This window comes from Stegodyphus dumicola, chromosome 8 (assembly GCF_044657685.1).
Source record: "Stegodyphus dumicola isolate Sdum_Otavi_A_Nest chromosome 8, ASM4465768v1".
Lineage (NCBI taxonomy): Eukaryota > Metazoa > Arthropoda > Arachnida > Araneae > Eresidae > Stegodyphus > Stegodyphus dumicola.
The window spans coordinates 91,005,836-91,029,796 of record NC_140775.1 but is presented as its reverse complement, the minus strand read 5'-3'; the positions used below and the strand labels follow the sequence as shown (position 1 = coordinate 91,029,796).

At 30.2% G+C, this 23,961-nt stretch overlaps 2 protein-coding genes across 3 annotated transcripts in view; both read left to right on the top strand.

The window, feature by feature from the left end:
- Nucleotides 1–23,961, top strand: part of LOC118194072 (uncharacterized) — a 79,969-nt gene that overhangs the window by 46,280 nt on the left and 9,728 nt on the right. Inside the window, exons 4-8 of one of the 2 annotated variants that reach the window (XM_085822119.1) lie at nucleotides 13,382–13,414; nucleotides 13,529–13,582; nucleotides 19,644–19,712; nucleotides 19,799–19,831; nucleotides 23,795–23,848. In XM_085822119.1, coding sequence (XP_085678245.1) covers nucleotides 13,382–13,414; nucleotides 13,529–13,582; nucleotides 19,644–19,712; nucleotides 19,799–19,831; nucleotides 23,795–23,848 — 243 coding nt within the window. The remainder of the gene's footprint in view (nucleotides 1–13,381; nucleotides 13,415–13,528; nucleotides 13,583–19,643; nucleotides 19,713–19,798; nucleotides 19,832–23,794; nucleotides 23,849–23,961) is intronic. The other variant, XM_085822120.1, reaches the window with a different exon arrangement.
- LOC118194799 (uncharacterized) lies at nucleotides 1,010–6,223 on the top strand. Its single transcript, XM_035366002.2, has one exon. The coding sequence runs from the start codon at nucleotides 1,100–1,102 to the stop codon at nucleotides 2,942–2,944; it is 1,845 nt and encodes a 614-aa protein (XP_035221893.2). The 5' UTR covers nucleotides 1,010–1,099; the 3' UTR covers nucleotides 2,945–6,223.

The following is a 23,961-nucleotide window of genomic DNA, read 5'->3' as shown; positions in this document are numbered from 1 at the left end:
GAACAAGCCTTTCCTTCCCCTGCCTGCCGATATAAGAAATAGCTCCACTCCCTGAAATATTTGATGAAGAAATAAACTGGATTAATGAAACCAAATACCTTGGAGTCACCCTTGACCAAAAACTTACCTTCAGAACCCATTTCCGATCCGTAGTACAAAAATTTAAAATCACCACAGCTACTATGCGACCTCTTCTTGGTAGAAAAAGCAACTTATCTACTACAAACAAATTAATTCTATATCGCTCCATACTGCGCCCAGCTGTTCTTTATGCAGCACCGATCTGGGGACATGCAGCTAAAACCAATATTAAACAATTACAAATTCTACAAAATAAAATTCTACGAGAAATTATCAATGCTCCTTGGTATATTCCCAACATCTATATTCACAGAGACCTTCGAATCGAACTTATTCAAGAGTATATTAAACGATTAGCGGTCAACTTCTTTTATTCAGTACAAACCCACAGTAATAGCCTTATTAGCACTCTTAGACACTCCCCGCGTCCCAGAGAAAAACATCGTTACCCTTGTGACGTCCTTCCCATATAAGAATTACAACCTTAATTGACTCATTCACGCCTAACTGACTCTGCGGTTTTACCACCCGCGGCTACATCTTATAACGACACTGAACTTGATACCCCCCCTTTTTTTCGCCGCCGCTAGTGCGGACCTCACTCTCTTTCATCCGCCTCCCACACTTCTTTCACCCTTCTCTTTTTCCTCCCACCCGATCTTTATCAGAAGTCGAGTAAAACGATGTTTCTACATCTTGACACTCGAGAATAAAATACGATCTGTGTGTGTGTTGGTGCGAATAGCATCGGCCAGTACTTACTAACTTGTTTGTGTATATGCGCCCTGGCTTGTCCTCTGCTCTGCAGGCAGAAAGATTTAGCGGATGCAAAACCACGGAAAACGTTAGAAGCCCTCTTCAGCCAAAGAATATGCTCTGTACATAGACTTTCTTTGCTTCAGCCACCTGAATGCAGAGTAAAGTATGCAAATACTTCAAAACATTGAATTTGCGTTTTGCAGTTTATGAAACCGTAGTGTTTACTTTTAAAGGTATCTCTAGCCATTCCAATATTAAGATGCCAAAACCAGGTTTTTATGCTGTAAAGTCTGGAAGAAGCCCTGGTGTTTACTTGACATGGGCAGAATGTGAAGCTCAAGTTAAAGGTTATCCAAATGCTGTTTTTAAAAAATTCTTGACTCACGAATTAGCGGAGCAGTTTGTTGGTTGTTCTTCTGGTAGTATAGTGAAAAATAATGTTTCTATATTAAATACAACGAAATCCGCATCCATCACTTTTTCTGATAACCATCATGTAAATTTAAATCCTTCCGTGTCCAGTACCATATTGACCTCAGCATCTGATATTACTAATAATCCTCCTCCAACATTAATACATCCTCCATCAAAACGATCCAGGCAGTGTTATTATGCTGTGCATCGCGGAAAACGACCTGGTGTGTATCATACATGGACTGAATGTGAAGCTCAGATTCGAGATTTCCAAAACGCCAGTTACAGAAGATTTGATAGTGAAGAAGAAGCTTTGGATTATGTTCGTACAGGTGGTATTGTAAAAGCCACTAAGCGAGAACTTAGAAATATTCATTATAGTAATCGTGTTATTAAAAGAACAAGGCCTGAAAATAAGGACTGTGAGTACATCCTTGCTAATCCAGATGAATGTGTTGTGATATTTACAGATGGAGCTAGTGCACAAAATGGAAAACTAAGAGCAAGAGCTGGAATTGGTGTGTACTGGGGTCCAAATCATCCACTGAATACTAGTAAGCGATTGTCTGGACGTCAGACAAATAATCGAGCTGAAATCCATGCTGCAATACATGCTCTTAGACAAGCCAAACTGATTGGTGCTAAGAAAGTTAAACTGTATACAGATAGTCAGTTCCTTATCCATGCTATTACAGACTGGATTAAGAAGTGGAAATCAAATGGTTGGAAACTAGTTAATGGTGATCCTGTTGTTAACAAAGATGATTTTATTGATCTTGAATCTGCATGCGAGGGTTTAGATGTTGAGTGGATATTTGTCAAAGGTCATGCAAGGAATCATGGTAATGACGAAGCAGACAGATTAGCAGTTGCTGGTTCTAAATTGCTTCTTGAACCGTCTAATTGCTCAAGTCTTATAAAATCATCTTCAGACATATCTGAAGAACAAGATAGTGAACCCTTTATCTTATCTAGTGCATCTGATGCTGATGAAATTCCAGCCCTTATTATTCCTAATGTAGAACCTCCTAAAAAGCCTTATTATGCTGTACGTAAAGGTAAAAGTCCTGGTGTATATTCAACATGGACGGAATGTGAAGCACAAATAAAAGATTTTCCAAAGCCATGGTTTAGAAAGTTTTGGAGTAAAGAAGAAGCTCTTGAATTTGTTAAAACTGGTAAAATAAGTACAGAAATTAAACTACCTGAATGTAAATCTGATGAGTACGTTACTGTATTTACAGATGGTGCTAGTTCTTGTAATGGAAAAGAAGAAGCTAGGGCAGGTATAGGTATTTATTGGGGTCCTGGAAATAAATTAAATACCAGTATGAGACTACCTGGTAGGCAAACAAATAATCGAGCTGAAATTTATGCTGCTGTCCATGCACTTCGTCAAGCAAAACTGCTAGGAATAAAAAATCTTCGTTTATACACTGATAGTCAATTTGTTATTAAAGGAATAACTACATGGATTGATAAATGGAAACAAAATGGATGGATTTTAGCTAATGGCAAACCTGTTGTTAATAAGGAGGATTTTATAGCTTTAGATAATGCTCGTCATGGCTTAAATGTAGATTGGTGTTATGTAAAAGGTCATGCTAATAACCCAGGAAATGTAGAAGCTGATAAGCTTGCTGTTGAAGGCTGTGATAAACCAGTTTCAGAAACTATTATTTTAACATGAAGTATAATTTGACTTCATTTTAAAATAACAGTTTCTGAATGTTTTATATAGTATTTCTAAATGGAAGCTTTTTCTCCCTTCATATCTGCTTTTGAAAACTTTTATATCTTTGAATACATTTTTAAATACGTTATAAAATTGATATTGAACTGAATGATGAAAGAAAAAGTATGATAAATATTTTGATTACGGATATTACATTTTCAGATTATGCATGTTATAAATATTTATTCATATGAAAAATTGGGTACATTTTTGTTTGCTGATTGAGTATCCTTATTTTGTGCAGTAATATAAAAGCCACAAGTTTTCATTTTAGCCTATATATTCTGTATTGAATTTCTTTAATTTGTTATTTATGTGGGAAATGTTATGTCATGATATTCCCTAATCCCCTACTGTGTGACGTATGCATTGCGTCAGCATGTGTTTCCCGCCATCTATAATTTTCAAATAACTGTGAAGAAATTTAAGCTGAATTGAAAATGTAATCAGTTTGGAAGGAAACTTACTCATATATTTAATGTAAGTCTTTTATACTGTATGTTATACTTGAATATGTTAAAATGTTACAAATTTAATATGTTAGGGAAAAAAAAAATGCTAATGCTAGTTAGTTTAAAAGTGTCATTCCAAGTAAGAATATTAAAATATTAATTCATTTATTGAAAAGAAAATGAGGTAAAATATTAGCCCATGTTCTGGATAATAAGCAGTTTTACCCTCTGCTGAGAAAATAGATTATTTTTTAAGTATCAGTTATATTATTATTTTTAGTATTTGTGAACATAAAATAGAAAATTCAGAATATATTTTACCTTTGAAACATGGACAGCTTAGAAAAATTGCCTTAAAACTACAGCATTTCATATGGTCTGAAGACAGTTTGCATGTCAGGTTTGATACTCTCAAGCAAGTAATATTTGACTAGCACTGAGTAAAAAAAAAGAATGTAGGTGAATTTTTCAGATTATAGGAATTTAAGGAAATTTTGACTAGTGACTTTACAGTGTGAAGCACTACTTTTATGTTTAGATTGTTATTTCAAAATATTTTCATTAAAGCCTCCAGCACCTCCAAAAAATGCAACATACAAAATACATACAAAAATGCTTATCTCTGTGTGATGTACAAAATGCTTAGCAATGCTTTCTGCATACATAGTGCTCTCACTATTCTAAATTCAACACATTTCCATATAAGCATTTCAAATTATTTCAAAGATATGTATAAAATATTAAATCAGCTGTAGCAAGCATTAAAAAATGCGGAAGCACTTCCGCAGAGAACCCGGTAAATGTAAATATCGCCAACTTTGGCGATAATAGTGCAAACCTGGTAACCTAGCTAATACATCATATTCGCTTGTGCGAAGGTTGTCGTTGTTCGCATTTGGAGATTTATATTATTATTCTCTTATCATTTTTTAACAACGAATAGATAGAAATATTTTCGCATAATTAAAGAAGTTTTCGTCGAAAGATTCCGGTTCTCGGCTCGTCAGTTCGGGATCAAAGGAAGAAAATATGGCGGGAGGGGTGAATGCTAATTTGTAACGTAGCTGTTCATGTTATGTTCTTAATTATTAACAGCTGTAAGCACGCAGAACCATGAGTTTTCCAAGCCCTATAATAATTTTAAAATGTATAAAGTTCTAGTTTTATCAACAATGCTACTGAAGAAAATTTGATTACTCTTGAAGGTTATTTGTATTGTGAAATATATTATAGAAAAGGACAGGTATTTGTTTCAACGTAAAATGCCTTAAGCTGTATGCAAGTAACTTGAAAAAAAAAAATACTGAAAAGCATGTAAAATGGATGTATTAAAGGTCATGCATTCATTAATTTATTACATGGGCTCTTACCAAAATACATCAATCAACAGACAAAGTACTTAATAATGAAAAAAGACACTTGTAATAGAAATATTAGTATTCTATATGAATTAGAGAAAATACATATAAGTATAAGAATACTAATTTTTATTTTTTAAATGAATTTTTACTTCCCGTTATGTTTAATGCATTGTTTTCTGTGCTAACTTGAATTTAATACAAATTTATTTTCGTATATCATGTTTAACCTGTTAATTTTACATCTACATACTTATTATCTGTGAATTTTTACTACCATTGTCTGCTAACTTGAATTTACATACACTAAAAACCACGTTTACGGCTCGACTCATCAGCTTGGCGAGTAAAAATGCAACGGCGCCAACGGGTTCTTTCCCAAAGCGCCGACGTGTTCTCTGTGGATGAAAACCCAAAAATGCAAAAAGGAATAGTAGTTAATCAGTAAAGCAATGAAATAACATGTGAAAATAATAAAATGCAATTTACATTGTTGCGGTTTTTACAGTCGTCAGCCATCTTGAAAAATGCTGTTTTTACATATTTTACCCATATAGTAAAGTATTCGAAACTGTAAAAAAGTAAATATCGTTAAAAGTAATGGATTAATTTTTTGTTGAAAATGTTTTTTAAGATGGCTGGCAAATGTAAATAAATACATTTACTAAGTTTGAAATGTTAAAGTAAGGTTAACTTATTACTTTTCATATAATAGAATAAAAACACTGCTATAAAAACATTGCACCAACATTTAATTGGATTAAAATATTACTTAAATTGAATATCGAATTAAAAACATCATACCAACGTTTAAAAGAATTAAAATATTTTTTAAATTCAAATACTTTAAAGTAAGTTTTATAGGATTTAATTATTTAACATTAAAACATATGTGGTAATAAATATCTCAGGAATTTTTTAAAACATTGTATGGTAAAAGTTTGCAATTGGGTGCCCCTTGTTTTTTGGCGATTCTTTTTTGACGCCAAGATTGGTGCCAGGAAGACACAATTTCAAGATGGCCGCTACACAAAACCAAAATAAAAAGTCAGATTTGCATAAACTCTGTGTCCGTGTACACATCGATCTGTTTTCACTTAAAAAAAATCCCAGAATTGCATAAACTAGACATTGCGCACTGTTTAAATTTGTCCATGTACACATCAATCTATTTTTATTTTAAAAAAATCAGGAGGCTAAAGCAAAGTTACACTATCATGGTAACCAGAAATACGATTTCATCGCCAAAATTTTACAAAAAATTGTCACTAATCGAAGGGGCACCCAATTCTACACTAGAACCCATTGTATTAATTTTTTAATAAAAATTGAAGCATACAATTATAAAGTAAAAGAAAATTATGTACTTACATTTTTTTAAGTATTTTACCTGTCTTATATTCATAAGTACCACAAAAAAAAGATCTAACTATCTTCATCTGCGATCCACATCTCTCGCACTTCATTGAAGAAGCAAATAGCGAGGTTTCCTCCAAAAATTTAAAATAAATTTCCTCTGACACTTGTAACAATTTATAAATAAATCTTTGATTAGGAAAGACAGGTTGGCCAAAATAAGGTCTCAAAGGGCAATTTTTTTTATTCCGATACCAATAATTCTTGTTAATTACCAATAACAACATTCATCTTCAAAATGGACATATCCATTCCATTTGAAATTTGAGGAATTCGAAGAGGTGAATAATAAAATTTTAAAATGGCGTGGTAATGCACAAATATTCAGCAACCAATCAGGAAGCTGATTACATCATGCAAAGAATTAAAATTATTTAAATAGTCATTCATAATAAAATCATTTTTAAAAAAATGCAAAATTAAATTGCATTTTAATATTTAACAGACATAAATAATGTTTAAAACATTAGATTAAATTTATAGATATTAATAAAACCAATTACTTTTTAAGTAAGATGATGTCAAATTACATCATCCACAACATAAAATTATATAAAATATCATAAACAACAAATTTTTTATTTCAAATAAAAATTAAATTGATTTTTAATATTTAGAAGCCATAAATAATATTTAAAACACTTAATTTATGCATAATAAAATGCATTATTTTAAAAATAAAATGACAAAGTATTGGTTACCCTAAATAACTTGTCCAGCAATGAGTTTACCATAAGTCGTATCACTCGCCAAAATCCGTGCAATCGTCTACCAAAGTAGCACCATAAAAAATAACACCAAATTAAAGAAAAGAAAACATCAAAACATACCTAGCGTCTGATGCTTCTTTCAGTTCCATTAAATGTATTTAAATAATTTTCACAGTTTCTTCTCTACCTTTTAGACATCCAATTTTATTTGTATTCAATACATTTATTTTTATTTACAATCACTTATGTATTAACAATTAACATTAATAAGTGAGAAAAGGACTAACTCATGCTAATCACTCAAAGCTACTACAAATTTACTCCATTTTAAGGTGAATAGATTCATGTTATAAAGGGAACAAGTGCTGATTTGTCCATTAATGTTGTAACAAACTGCATTGTACTTGTGATATGAAGTCATCTCTAAATTTCTAGTTAGCAATTATCGTGTAGTAAAGATTAGCTTACTTCTTGAAATCTATTAATTGGCATCTATGGTGTAAATTCAAATTGAAGATTAAGTTTACATGCTTAAAACGGTGCCAGTTTAGTACTTTCACTGCCATTCATGTGAAGATGTGTTGATAGTTAATGCCGTAACATAGAAGTAGGTTATATCCCATGCTTTTTATTTGCTGATAATAAGAAATATGATTTAACCCCTTAACTGCCGTGAAAAACGTACAAGATTCATTCCCCAGTGCCACCGTTTTTCACACAGGCATGCACAGTTATGCCATGTATTGGGGGGGAAATAAGTGCAAGTCTTACTTTTGCAAAAGAAAAATGAAAGCACAAACTTTAATTTTTAGAGTAAAAGAATAATAAAAATTATGTTTGTATAATAAAAAAGATCCTCCAAAAATGGAGTTCAAATTAATTTATTTTTAGACCATTAAAGTATAATATCAAGTTTCAGTGTTATACCTAGAAGAACAAATATTTCTTCTAAATTGGTTAGATACCACGATTTTGTTCTTGATTTTTCTTTTGAAGGATGTTGGTTTATATACTGGTCTGCAAAACGTTTAGTTTCAGAAACAATATGAAGCATGAGCAGTTCTTCAAAAAAATAATTCAAAAACGAAAAGTGGGTTTGAAACTTCCGTTGTATCTTTCTTTATTCTTGGCACCTACTACAAACAGTAAACGAAAACGGAAGATGCAGAATAGAAGAAACATGAGCAAATACTGCGTAGTTATTACTTTCACCATTTCAGAAACATCTTCCTCTCCAATTCCTCACCCCCTCTTCTCTGAAATAGTATCCTCCTTCGTATATTCTGTCGAGGTCATTGTGGTGTTGCATTCCAAAGCTTTGCGAACGATTCTACTGGTAGCAGATGGTAGTATTTCGGAAGGGCGTATGTATACGCTAGCAGTAGTTAAGGGGTTTAAAGAGGTAATAAAAGGTGATTATTTGTATCGCCCAAGTTGTTAAAACTTTGATCAGAGAACTTTATGATTACAGCATGTGATTGGCACTAGAGGTAAAATTATTTCTCCAATGTCACTTTACATGCTGGTGCATGGCATTTAAAATAAATAACAATATGCATTATCTTTTTATGAAACTATATCACAAACAAAGATATATGTATTACAAAGGAATTCATTACAGGATACCTGCAATGATATTAAAAAATATATTTTTCAGAATGTTAATTCGTGTATAATCTTTGTATGAAATGAAACTTTGCTTTAATTTTAAATCACATGCATTTACAACTAGTTTTCTAAACTTCATTCCACGTCAGTACCAGCTTCTATACTCATAGCATAATGCCGATTAAACTGGAGAATGAACGATGAGCTGTTGCTTTTCCCGCTCCAGCACATGATATACTCTTCAGCAATAATGCCACATCAAGCATCAAAGCATTACTGGCAGCAAACATGTTAAAGCATGTGAATTAAATTTAAAACATATTACTTTTAAGTTTTATAATTGATGTATAAGTTGTTTAAAGACCAAGTGCATAGATAAACAAAGATAAATTTTATTCTTCTGGTACAAGTAATAATTAAAATTAAAAGAGTTTTCAAGTATTTTTATACAAAATATTTTAATTATATGAAAATTTGGATGTGCCTTATCTCATTGTTCAAACACTAATAGTAATATATATATATATATATATAATTTTCAACTAAAATACCTAATTATCTTTGCAAAATTTATATGTATGAATATAATGCTGTTGGGGAATAAATGATTACTCATTAAATGATTACTCATTATCCAAAATTTTCAATCAGTATATAAATCTGTTTGGGAAATAAGTTATTTCCTTAAAAAAATTCAATAAAAGCCAATTTAGAAAATAAAGCAATTTATTTTCTTGAATTAGAAATATTTTTGCTCTCCTTATATATAAATTACTGCAGCATATGCTCGTTTTGTTGAAATATAGTGTTATTATTTCAATTCCTTATATGTGCTCTTATGGTGTAAATAGTAGTGTCTAGTAGACAATAATTTTTCATTACTGTGATTTGTGTATTGGGTCTTCTCAGTTGCTCTTTAATTGAGAAAGCATGTAAAGAATCATCATATTTTTTCATGCGTTTTTATAATGCAAATGCAACATTCAAAGTCCAAGACAACATGTTGATTTTTTGAATTACTTACTTAAAATGCTTTCGAAACAAGAGGCAAAATAATGATTTTTTATTAGAATATTGTAATTTTCATAGCCTGTGTCAGGAAGTGCAAATGTTAGGTTAGAAAATTTATGAGAAACACTATCTTGTGTGAGCAGGAAAATTATATGTAGTTTATCTCTTTTTAAAGATAAAAAAGAAGGCATCTAAAAAAGCATTTGAATATGAAAAACATTTCTTCCTTACCCTTTTTTCTAAGCTAGTAAGGCTACTTTCTTTTAATTATTTCTGATGAAAGTATTTTGATGTATGTGATAGCCACATGTATTTTAATACTCGCTTGCTCTTGATATGTGCCATTTTGTGGTAAAATACTCAGCTTAATCATTTTTTGAGTCTTGAGAAAACTTTAAGTATAAATTCTTCTATTTTATTTAATTAATAATTACTGTGAGAAACTGGAAATAAAATGTTGCTTCATTTTTAGTAGAGTCTACAGATCTGGATTTCAGGCGAGATTTTATTTAGTGATAACTGCAGAAGAATCACCATTTATCAATGTTATATGATAATTTGCTTCAATATTAAAAGATGGAACTATCTGATAATGTTTAAATGACACCAACAATTTCTGAAGCAATCCCCCCCCCCCGGCTGCAGTCTAAGCAACATTGCTATGTATGTCAGAATTTTTTAGTTAAGCTTGATTATTAATAGTGATAAAATATTTAGCATATTTTAGAAATTGGGAAGAAATAACATTTATCTTATATATTATACGATCACTCAGCTATTTCCTGTCATCATTTAGAAGAAATGAAAACCATCCTTATACATGTCCTTTTTGTAATCAAATTATCCATTCATTGTATGAATGTTTTTAAAAAATACTTTTTGGGTAAACTATAATTTCTTTTTAACTTCTACTGCATTATAGTTTTTATTTACCTTAAAATTTAGAAATTTATTCTAATTTCTTATTTTCTATTCAGTTTCACAGTTAAAGTGTATAAAAATGAGGATACATGTGTACCTTGTACAAGATTAAATATGAAAGAAATAAAATTTTCAGAACTGTACATTTTTGTTTGTTTGATATAGTCACTAAAACATAGGAATCATTTTTTGTCTGTCCATATAAATAATGCATTAGAATTTTATGTTTATTTAAAAGAGTGAGTGAAATTTGAAAATTTGATAATTTTTATACATCAATAACTTATAATGATGAAATAGGTTCCCTTGAACTTTCTTTCATTGCAAAATTTTGTTGGATGATTGCCTGTACAAAAAACAGATATTCAAAAACTAAGCCTTTTCTAATAACAGTTAAAAAAGGATTATGTTGAAGAATTAATTTATAATTTTTCTTTTTCAATTCCCCATATAATTGTAATGAAAAGCCCCCCTTTTTTTTATTTTTGTATCCTTTTACATAAATCTATTGTACCATATTCTTTTCTTTTCTCATTATTATTTAACATCTCAAAATGTGATCAAAATTTTTCTGCCTTGGTAGTATATCTTGCAGCATTAGATCTGTTTTCAAATTGTTTAATAATATGTTTTCTCAGTGTACTTCTGGCATACATTTATTAAACATAAAATACCAGATTTCTTTGTAACACTTTAATTATAGTATCACCAATAGAGGGGAAAAAGACTTAATTTGAAACATAAATAATAAATTAAATGAAATTTTCAAAAACATCTAGCAATTATTTTTAATAATTTACTCTGATTTACTAACGATAATAGTACACATATTTAAATTAATATCATGGAAATATTAATTGCTTCAGAATAAGATACTGTTATTATCTCAACGACTATTGAGCTGTTGCCAAGCAGCATTATATAGTAGCACCAAATATGGGTAAACAGGAAGTAACAGCAAATTTTTAATGTCTATGCTTTTGTTTGATGTAACCCCAAGTTTTTCTATAAATAAGCATATAAATTAACTGTAATTGCTGTGTTTTTTCCTTGCATTTTGAAAAAAATGACTAAAATTTGTGATCTACCTTCTACAGAATAGCAAGCAGTGGATTGTTTTCAAAGCTATGACATCCTATCATATAAAAAAAGGTGCATTAATTGACACAATATGGTTGTCAAAACTGTAATAGACTGGAACAATTATTGCAGGGAAATTTGTACTCTTAGCATTTTAAACAGATTTCCTGTTAAATCGGAAAGCCTAACAAGATAATAGAAATTGATGAAAGCTTTTTTACAAAACAGTTTGAATACTGATAGTATACTTAAAAAAAAAAAAAAAAAAAAATAATCATCAGTTCCTTCAGAATTCCACAGGAACAATTGATGCAGCTTTGGTGGGATCTCCACAAGCTTTATAGTCAATGGAATAAAACGTATGTACCCAGAACAAAATAAAATTATGAAAGTATGGTTAACCAAAAATGTATTAGGATTCATGTCATAGGAAGTATTCTTCACAAGGCATTGAACTCATCTTTATATTTCGCCCGAATGGGCTTCTAGTCTGGAAATGTGATTTTGCGCCATCCGCTATGAACAGTGAATCATTTTTCAGGTTTTTGCCACCAAATATTATTGCCTTGTATTAGTTTTAAACTAATGAAGGATCTTTGTGTGTATGCATGTTCTCCACAGTATGAAAAATTGATAGTAGGTAGAGTCATCAAATTTTGAGTAATGTAATCCTTCACCTGGAAGTCCGCTGTTGAATTGAATTTTATGTGATGTAAGTGTGAAGGACATGATATATAATAAATAAAGTTAACACACAAAACATCAATAATAAAAAGACAAAAAAAAAAAAAAAGTTTTTGTAAGCCATCTTACTAAGGAAACTGAGAAAAAACTGAAAAAATGTATGCCAACACTTAACACTGCATCTTTAATTTGAATTTGATCTTTTAAAATTTTTGTGATTTTGCTGTTGATTTGTATATTGCGCAAGTGCAAAGAAAATGATGCTTATATTCTTAGATTATAATTCAGAAAAGTCTGGAGTTCTAAGATTGCAATTGTTATTTTTGCTATATTTATTTGGGGGTAAATGCATTTTAGATTTGTAGAAATTATAACGTAATACTTTATAATTATAACGAGATTGAGTTTGGACAAATTTTAATTTTATTGTGTATTTATAAAAAACACTCAGGTGTTATCTGACTAAGAGAAAGATGGAGTTTTTTAAGGGCAACTTGCCCATATATATGTTACACAGGAAAACTCCATGTATGCACTACTAAATTCAGAACATGTGTCACAGGAAGTAGCTTACACAAGGCATTGAAATTTGCATATTTTTTGTTTATATAAATTATTAGGTTATAACTATGCACACCGAGATCTGCCCATAGAAAGGATCTCAGCTTTATCCACTTTGCCACTTATCTGCCTATATGTAAAAGAAAGCCATATAAAGTAATATAATGTTTGATAATTTTACATACAGTTTTAAATATTCTAACTATCATTTTCAAAGGAGATACCAAACAATCTACTAGAAGATAAATTATATATATAATTACAAAACAGTTTTTTAAAAACAAAATATAAATAGGTCTAACATTTATTAAATTCTTTGTTGCATTTATAGGATTCTTTGAAATCTATTAATTATGAATTTTAAAAAATGTTTCTTCTTTGTGAAACATTAGTTCTATATTTCTTACTATATATATGTGTGTACAAAATCACTTTTTAAAAAGTATGCCTGATATATCATAAGTACAATGTATTTAAATAAATTAAATTTTTCATTTTTATGCAATTAGAAATATATATACAGTTTTTCACTGTATTTTATTGTATTCAGGGATAAATGCATTTTATACTGACTTACATTTGTTCTTTTAGATTAGAAGCATGGTTAGAGAATGTGTCCCAAGGGTAAGGGTGTATAATCTTATTATGTTATCTCTTGTCTAATCTCGTCTTTATGCTTAGGATTTTTATCAATCCACTTCATTTTCCTAATTTGCAATAATTTTATTTCTGTTATAGAAAGACCCAAAAGAATGGGTAAAAGGAAAATGTGAAGATAATGCTGAAAATCAGGTAAACAACTTTTAATTGTTATATTTCCTTTTTGGTTTTATTTTTCCTGGGTTTTATGCACAAATATCAGGAGAAAAAGGAAAAATTTCAATATTATTATTATTTTTTTTAATTTTTTGCTCATGTAACTTTTTACATTGTCTTCCAATCCAGTTATTTATATTCAGGAAACTTTTATACTGTTTTATTTTTCGGCAAATTTAATGCAAATTTATCAAGCAGTAATGTCAAGTTAATAATATAGTATAACAGTATAAAAACAAATTTCATTCATTTTTAAACAGAATATTTTTACTATAGAATGTGAAAACATGCTTCTTAACCTCATCAATGAATAATTAAATGTTACCTACCTCCATAGATGCATTATTTTCTGTTGTGGTACTTGAATTAATATTTTTTAAATGAATTAAATATGGGAGAGCTTTAAAAATATTACTTGTCATCTATATACTTGTCATGAAAAATCATCTACTGTTTAATGAAAAACATTTGTTTGGCAATTTTTACAGACCATAGGTGCTTCTTGTTCATAAATAGTAAAAAAAGAAAGAAGCATTTTATAAAAAACAGTTCTATGAGAAAAACCAAAAGGTTATGTAATTTATATTTGCATTTTTGCAGCTCTTGCACATTCTTCAGAAATGAGAGTTAAAGGAAAATCAATGTGTGCTTAAACAAATATGAGTATGTGTGTGTGCATGAATTGGTAACTGTAACATGTATACTTAAAAATATGCCAAAAACATGGCCAGCTGTAGCAAATAATATGCTTTTGATGATACAGGTAATCTGCAAATGCAATGCTTTTGGGGTTGCTGATAATCAGAAAATACACTTTTTTTTATCTTGGAAAGGCAAATTATTTAACTATAGTACTATTTTATCATTGTCAGTCAGTTACATCATAAATTCTGGTTGCAGTTAATTGTGCTAGATATTTATTCCAAAATAAATCATTATTATTTCAAAGTTGGAGTAGTTGAACGTGTTAGATTAGGGAACATATATAGTAAGAAACTTTGACTAATTCCATTTTCTTCGACTAATATTAGTTCATGACAATAATTTTTGTTTCTGGTTTAACCTGAATTATGTCATGTCTCTAAAAACTGAAATAAATATCAGAGAATACCACAGTTGTTATTTATAACTTCAGAATAATACATACATTTTGGAAAAGGTAATTTTTAGTGTTAAATAAAATTCTATTACAGGTAATTTTAAACTGTTATGGAATAAGTCACATTTAATGTGGAATACATCATGGCAACAAAAGACATTACCGGCCTTTATTTTTACCTCTGTTTGTCTTACATATATACTTCCAATTGTAGAATTATGTATATACATATAATGCAAATTCTCATATTCCGACATTAAAAAAAATTTAAATCAGATTTTTAAAAATTCATGAAATCTAATGTTTTATACTATCTCCAAGTCCCTATAATTATATTTAGGAAAATTTTATTCTCTTTATAAAAAAATAAAGGATTTGACTTCATATGAAAAACAAATTATGGAGATATTTAATTTCATAATTTGGGATATTTGCTATCATTTTCCACTTGCTCTCTATATATGTCAGAATAATATGAAGTTGCTTTTTCACCTTAAATGTTATTCAATGATATTCTTTTGCAATTTATTGTTGTGTAACATTCTTTAGTTATACTTATGTTGTCATTGGTATACCAGAGAAATTTTCAAAATAATAATTTGTAAGTTTTCTAATGCTGAAAATACATTATTAATATTCTCATGAAGTTTTATTGCTTTAGAATCATAATCTAGTAGTCAGACAATATTTTTAATTTTTAATTTATACATGCAATGTTACTATTTGGATATATGCCAATACTGAGGGCAGGCTAGGGTTTTCTAGAAAAAGAATTCAGTAAGATTCTGTTAAAAAAAATTGCTCTTTTTTTTACTTCCTTGTATGAAGTAAAGGGAGTATTGTAGTTGCGAAAAACTTCAGGTATCAGATTTTGATGAAACTATCCATTTTGGCCACTCTTGAATACATTTGAAGAATGTTTTTACATATCTTTACATATGGACAAAATACAGGACTTTTTTTTTTTCCAAAATGAATTGTAAAATGAATTTAATATGGATTCAGAAGAAATTTTTTCTTGACATCTGTACATACATGCTTGCATCTTGACATACATGCATCTTGACATCTGTACTCATTAGTCATCTTGCATAACTAATGAGTAGCCATAAAATGTTGAAATTTTGTATACTGCCATAACATGAAGTTCTGCACCTTCCTTTTTTGTTGCAGTTGACCACACCAAATGTATAATATATATCTCACAGGATTATTTAAAAACAAAATTATTCCAAATATTTCCACATAATATGCTGCTGAAAATTGATCAGTATAAACAAATTTAGAATAGGAATTTAGAACCAATTTTACACAAAGACCCAAAAGAAATTAATTTCAATGTCAATAAATTTCAAAAACCCTATAAATATGTAAAATAAGAATTAAAGAAAAGGAATTCAATGAAATCTGATATAACGTTATTGAGAGGAGGGGACATCAAACTCAACTGTAATTCCCTATTCAATTAAAAACCACTGCATTTTTGTATCCAAAATTACCTGATGAACCATTCTAAAGTATTATAAGAGTTCATCCGAAAATTTTGAAGTCCTTCACAACCCAGCATGAATATAAGTTCAATACAGCAATTGAAATTACTTAGACAATTTTAACTGAAATTAGAATTTAAAAAATACAAAACTTATTCATTGTTCATAGTGTTAAACACTTGGAGACAATACAAATTTTTTATATGGAAAATTTTAAAAAAAAAATTAAGTACACTTTTTAACAAAATGCAAGATAAAAATTGAAATATAAATGCTGAAATACATATTTTTTTAGAAATAAATAGAAAACATTTTGAACCAACTATAATAACTCGGTGAACAATGAGTAAATTTTGTATTTTTTCAATTCTAATTTCAATTAAAATTCTGTAAGTAATTTTAGTTTTTTATTGGACTTAGAATTTATACTTATGCTTCATCGGGGAGGACTTCAAAATTTTCGGATGAGCTTTATAATTAAATACTTTAGAATGGTTCATTAGGTGATTCTGGATACAGAAAGGCAGTAGTTTTCAATTGAAGTGAGGATTGCAGTTGAGTTTGATTTCTCCTTTACTTAATAGCGTTATATCAGATGTGATTGAATTCCTCGTCTTTTATACTTTTTCTGGTTTTTGTAATTTTCTGGTTTTTAGTTCCTTATTTCTTTAATTCTTATTTTACATATTTATAGGGTTTTTGAAGTTTATTGGCATTGAATTTCACTTCTTTTGGATCTGTCTGTGAAACTGGTTCTAAATTTCTTACTATTTGTCTATCTATATATTGCCACTCTGTTACTCAGCTCAGTGAGCCCAATTTTTTTTTTAAATTCTTATATATAGGCTAATTGTACATTTAAAAAAAAGATTGAATTATATTGTTCTTAAGTTCTGATTAATATTTTATGCCTTTAGTTAATCTGCATGCAATAGTTGTAGTATTATCAACAATTTGAAAATTTGAGTCTAGTGAGGCCGTCATTTGTTTACGTTTGAAACTCTTAGTAGAATAGTGAATTAAGGCAGCTGGTGCACCAATTTCAATGTCTTTTTTGACCAGTATGACCAAAAGTTAATTTTTAATTTTGTGCACCAAAAATATTGTCTTCCTGCCCTCTATCCTAGTTTTTGCATAGAAACTAATTTTAATTGTAAAATTTTTTTTATTGTTTTTAAATGTATTTTTTTTTTTAAATTTTACAATTTTTAATTAAGATTCAGTTTTTATGTATTTTTGCTTTGCTGCAAAGTAAGAACTGAATTGATTTACTTAGAAAAGGATCTGTAATGAAATTCGAGGAAATAAGTTTAAATGAAGTGCAACAAAAAATTTGTGTAACTTAGTAGGCTGTACAATGTTATCATGTGGTGACCACATCAGGTATTTTTTTAAAAAAACTTTATATTGATTGATCCGTTGTATGAGAAAGGGCCAGTCAGAATATGCAGAATACGTTAACTGCATGAATGAATGATAACGATGCAAATAAATGGTCAAATGGTTTGCCAAGAACACAACATATCATAAATGAATATGCCAAAGCCCTTATGGTGTTAACCTGAAAAGAGGCATAGTATCATCATCTTTGCCTGGTGTGCAAATCACAAATATTGAAAATAAAGAAACTGTTAATTCTTTTGAAGAAAATTTGAACATTGACCATAGCAAAAACCAGAGTCCAAAGGAAAAATTTGAAGAGGAGCAAGTCATATCAAGCCCTGACAGAACAACATGAGTTTATTTCTATAAAAAGAGTAGCTATGAAACAGAATCTTCCACTGCAAGCTGCAAAAATGAATAAAGCTCAAAAAAAAAAAAAAAAAAAAAAAAAAATTAATAATAAAATATGATTTAAAAAGTCACATTTTTATCTTAATGTAACAAAAATAGTTTTATTCAACATTTACCATCAGTGCACGCTGAATGTTGACATTAGTCATAGTAAATGAGTAATAATGATATTTAGCAATATTTCAGATATTCACTAAGCAATTATGTGAATGCTGACATCTGCCAGATATTGATCCTTCACATTAAAATACCAGGTGGCCATAATTAAACTGACGGTGCTCACAGTGTTCTGTAGCGTGATCTATTTGTGAGAATGACGGCACATTTTGTAGGAATTTTGTAGGGGACAAAGGATTTCGCGAAAAAAAAATTAGTTCCAAAATTCACCGCTAGGGGAATATTTGGCGCTGTGTAATAGAAAATAGAGTGTTAACAAATGCAAATTAATACGGAATAAAATTACCTTTTATTATGAACACACCTTATGGAATACGGATATGCCTTACAGTATGGTATGGAAAATCTTACGAAAGATTATCAACTTCTATCCGTACAATATCAGCCGTGTACAGGAGTTACTGTACCCCAACCATGATAAGCAATTGACTTTTGCCCTCACCTTTCTTGCCAGAATGGAGGTGGATGATGCTTAGCCATGATGGATGATCTTATGGGGAGACGAGGCCCACTTTTACCTGAATGGAACTGTGAATACCCAGAACTGCCGAACTTGGGATGACAAATCACCACATACAGTCACAGCAATTCCCTTACATTCACCAAAAGTAACTGTTTGGTGTGGGTACACAGCGGTATTTATCGTAGGTGCATTCTTCTATGAGAACATTACCCCACAGGACCGAAAACCTGTTCTGTTACCGGAGAGAAATATCACCACATGTTGAACAGCTTTGTTATTCCGGCACTTCAGCAAAGACAATGCCTGGGGGAAATCATTTTCATGCAAGATGGAGCCCCTCCACTCATTGCTGTACAGGTGCAACAGATGCTATGACAGAAATTCACAACAGAGAGAACCATTAGCCGCTTTTCCAACTGCATGGCCACCTCGGTCGCCTGATCGTACCCCATGTGACTTCTGGCCATGGGGTTACCTTAAGTCCAAGGTCTATCAAGGAGTGGTCCAGGACCTGGCTACGTTGAAGGATAACATATCGCGTACTGTACGGGAGATTCCTGCAGACATGTTACTTTCTGCTGTTGTGCATACTGTGCACAGAATGCAATATGTGGTCCACAACAACGGCAGCCACATTGAACCTCATTTGAATGCAAAATAAAAGGTAATTTCCGTATTGATTTGCATTTGTTAACACTCTATTTTCTATTACACAGCGCCAAATATTCCCCTAGCGGTGAATTTTGGAACTAATTTTTTTTCACAGAATCCTTCATCCCCGTCTTTCTACAAAATGTGGCGTCATTCTCGCAAATAGATTGCGCTACAGAACACTGTGAGCACTGTCGGTTTAATTATGGCCACCCATTATATATATGTATAGATATTTTAACAAACATGTATATACGTAAAAAGCAAATTTAAAGTTAATAATAAAAAATGTGCAAACATATATAAGATTTAATTTTCGAACTAATCTGCAATATCATTTAAATTCAGATATTTTCTTTACAGGAAGCTATTGAAACTTGTTTCCAATGTGTTGATGATTACATCTTGCCTCAGAATGTTACCAGAGATGATGTGAGTACACACAGGTTTTACAATTAAAAATAATTCAACTTTATATATTGAAATATTGTCATAATATTATTATAATTATTTTTCAGGTAAGAGCAATGAGAAAATCATGCCTTCCAAAAGTAAGTTTATTTAAACGCTGACAATTATTAGAACAACATTTCATATCTAACAGAAAAAAGATGTTGTAATAGGTGGTTGCTGTTGCAGGGGAAAAAAAAAAAAAAAAAATTAAAATGCTTTCATAAGCTGGGAATTTTTTATACTGGCTGTTATAATGAAGTGGTCGTTATAATAAGTTATTAAAGTGAGTGGAACTGTGTTTGTTACTGGGAATTAGTATCGGGTTTTAATGAAAGTTTTCCACCACTGCTAATATCGTCTGCGCAAACAGTTCGCATTGGATTGTTTAATCATATTTTGCCAAACGATTTTTTGTATTTGGAAGAAAGAGACTTTAGAACAATGTGTTGTGAAATTTGTACAAAAATACCATTAAGTACAAGATATCTGAAATGGATAATTGTGCTACTATATTAGAACCATCATTTACTTCCAGTTCTGTTGCAAAAAGTCAGCTACAGAATGTCATCAAATCATGTGTACAGCTTTAGGTACTAATGTTGTATCATATAACACTGTGAAGGTTTTGTACCGAAAGTTGAAAAAACAAGGACTCTGACATTCAAGAAGTAGAGTGCTCTGGTTGGCCTATTGATGTTGATGAGACTCACCTGCGAGAACTTGTGGAAGAAGATCAGTAGGCAACCACTGGAGAACTTGCTGAGGAATTAGACATTAGTGCTATGTCCATTAGTCGCGCTGAGCATCACATAAAATTGGCGTACAAGTTCAATCACTGGGTGCCGCATCAGCTGACTCAAGCAGATAAGGACACACGTATTTGAGCATGCACTAATCTCCTGGAATATCAGTGGAAGGACAAAATTCTGGACAGGATTGTCGCTATGATGAAAAGTGAATTTACTTCAGCAACACAGGCTGAAAAGGGGATTGGTCTGCGCCAGGTGATCTCATCGGCTGACATTTATTTTATTTGGCTCATAATTCCTTACTAAATGTAGTATTTCATCTCGATGTACTCCGTCTATGATTTAAATCAAGTTCCTCGTCATTATAATTCGCTTCCAATAGTGAAGAAAGTGACACAGTGGTTATTGAAAACGAAAAAATTTCGATTCACAAATTAGTCGGTATTCTCGATGCAGCAATTATAGGACTTGAACAGCGGAACTTTGTGACTAAACAAGAAATTATGTCTGTTTAATAGAATTAAAGAGAAAATATTATCACATGAAACGAAGCAACTTAAACAACTTCAATTGAAAGAAATGTTTAATAAAGTAAACAAATAAATATTAAGCTTGTTCTTTTTGTAAATTTTGATACTCTTTAGATCATAATTGTTCTTTATTTCATAAATTACGGTTTCATATTTTTAACTTTGTAATTTCTGCATGCCATCTTAACAGATTTAAACTTATGATCTATAATCCGGAATCGCCGAAGTCCCGACGAGTCCGGATTAACAACTTTTGACTGTATTAAGCTTTTTTTTTTTTTTTTTTTTTTTTTAAATTTTGATACCTTTTAGATCATAATTGCTCTTTATTTCATAAATTACGGTTTCATATTTTTAATTTTATATTTTCTGCATGCCGTCTTACCAGATTTAAATTGATGATCTATAATCCGGAAAAACTCCTAATCCGAAATTCCTGAAATCCCGACGAGTGCGGATTAAAGACTTTGTACTGTATATGATTCTAATACAGTATCTATGATATCATATATCACTTTTATGTACATATATATAATGAACATGCATACATACAGTAAAAATATAAACAGTTCATAACTTATTTCAACCATTGGTGAAATAGATAAGACTGCTGAACACTACTTGTAGTTCCAACAGGTTTTATTTCTGCAAATGGGGCCCACCAGCGGCCGAGCTGGTGGGTAAAGTCGCTGAACACTGGTAGTTCGGTCCGAGGTTCAAATCCCACGAAAGGGGCTGGCTGCATGGACGTTTTCATGGTTTTCCCCACGTGTAACGTGTATACGAGCCAGTTTGCCTTAGAAAGTCCTCCACGAAGGTATCCCTCCCCTTAGGCAGATAGCCCTCGAGGCTTTGCCATAATCACACACACACACACATATATTTCTGCAAATGGACAGTCTGCATATGGTTTTTCTCATGTGTAGTGTAAATATGGCTGTTTTCCTTTGTAAGTCAGGCATAAAAACATATTTTCTAAAGAATTCGCTTGTTTTGAACATTATAATTTAATCAAGCATCCTAATTTATGTACTATCCTTTTGTCTGCTGCTGTCTTATTTTATTGTGTGCTGTCACATAAAGAGATATTATAGTATAAGTAGCTACTGCAGTAGTTGTAAAACTACATGCTATAATTTATGTTAATTGAGGAAAAATTTTGACTTGAAGAATTAAAATACCATATGTAAGTTTACCACTTCAAAGCAAAGAATACTATATATACTATAATTACTATAAAGGTTTAATACATGAAATTCATGCAGTTGAAGTTCTGCTTGATATAATTTATTTGAATATTTGTGTATGCATGCTTGTAAAAATTTTTATACACACAATGCGATATAATCTACTTAGCAATTTTGCTATATTCTTTGGATAAGGGACTGCATAATTCTTTGGATAAGGGACTTCAGGGCCTATTTGTAATAGTGCATAGCCTTCTTCTGAATATATTAAGTCAGGATATATTGTTGCAAAGTTGAATAGATTATTTAAATATGACTTAATCAATGTTCTTATATAATGAGAAGAATAAGATTTTGGAATGATCATTTTCTTATTAGATCATTTCTTAGGTTGATTGCCCAAATAATTCAGCCTTCTACTACATAATTATTATTTAGTGCAGAATTTAAACATGCTAAATGGTAACATAGTTAAGAGAAAAAAAAATTAAGGGGCTTGACCTTTTCCACATCTATATGTTGTTCCATGGTTGCAAATCAAATCTGGTTGCAGAAAATACCTTGAAGTTCCTATTTTAAAGTAATAGACTAAAGTGATAGTGAACCTTTTATTAATATGATTTTGAAAATAGGAAACTATCTTACTTTCCCTTGTTCATGTTTTTCCTTTAAGCAGTTAAGAAACATTTTTTTGGGATGTATTAAGAAATACAAAGAGTCCATTCATATCTGGTTTTATTATTATATTGTGAAATATCAGATAATTACAAATATAATGCACAAGTAGAATAAAGTGTAATACATGTAAAATAATAATGAAAGAAAATAGATTTTTTAAACAGTTCAATTAAACACATTACTTAAAAATGAAAATTACTGCAACTTCATTGTAGAATGAGGTTAGAAAAAGAAAAGCCAATTGTATACACTAGAGTAAAAGATATAACAGATAATTTATAGAAATTCAACTGAAAATTTTAATGTTAAAAGAAAAAAATAATGAACAAAAATTATTTGATCAAACAGTTTTAAGTTTAAACATTAAATTTGACTAAGCGTAGTTTCTAAAAACATTAATATAATATTGCATTATTTTGTAATAAAGTGCTTTGAATCTCTATATAAATTTTCAAACAATAAAATTAATTGTTTAATTTATCATATTCTGTAAATTAAATTCTCATTTAAATAAGTACTATTCTTCATGAGGAATTAATTTTTAATATGTTATTTTGACCACAATTCAGATAAAAGATGTAAGACAAACACTTCTGAACTTTAGAAACAGGCAAAATTCAGTCTTTGTTTCACACTAGATTAAATTTGAGTTCTGTCCATTTGTAGTTTAGCTAAGTACTTTAAAGTTTTAATTATATTAAAATCATTATTAGTATATTTTCATTCCTAAACAATATGAAATATATTTTTAAAAAGATAAATATACTTTATGCCATATTTATATTTGTAAAATGATGAATGTTTATGAAAAGATAGTGTGTAATGTGTAATTTGAATACTGTCATTCATTTGTACTTAAAATGTCCATGCATAAAGCATTTTATGTCTATATAACTATTTATGCTAATTGTTTATAGCCAAGCTTGAAATTCAAAGCCAAGAGGAAATGCATTAAGAAATTTAGAAACAAGGTATGTTTTATTAATTCATCAACATTAATAATACATAGCTAAAAGAGCTTTCAGAGGAAGTTATGTATAATTAGAATAGAAAAGTGCAGTTTTATATAGTATATATATATATA

Excerpts from the sequence above, each read along its gene's own strand:
- LOC118194799 (XM_035366002.2), top strand. The coding sequence starts at position 1,100 with ATGCCAAAACCAGGTTTTTATGCTGTAAAGTCTGGAAGAAGCCCTGGT.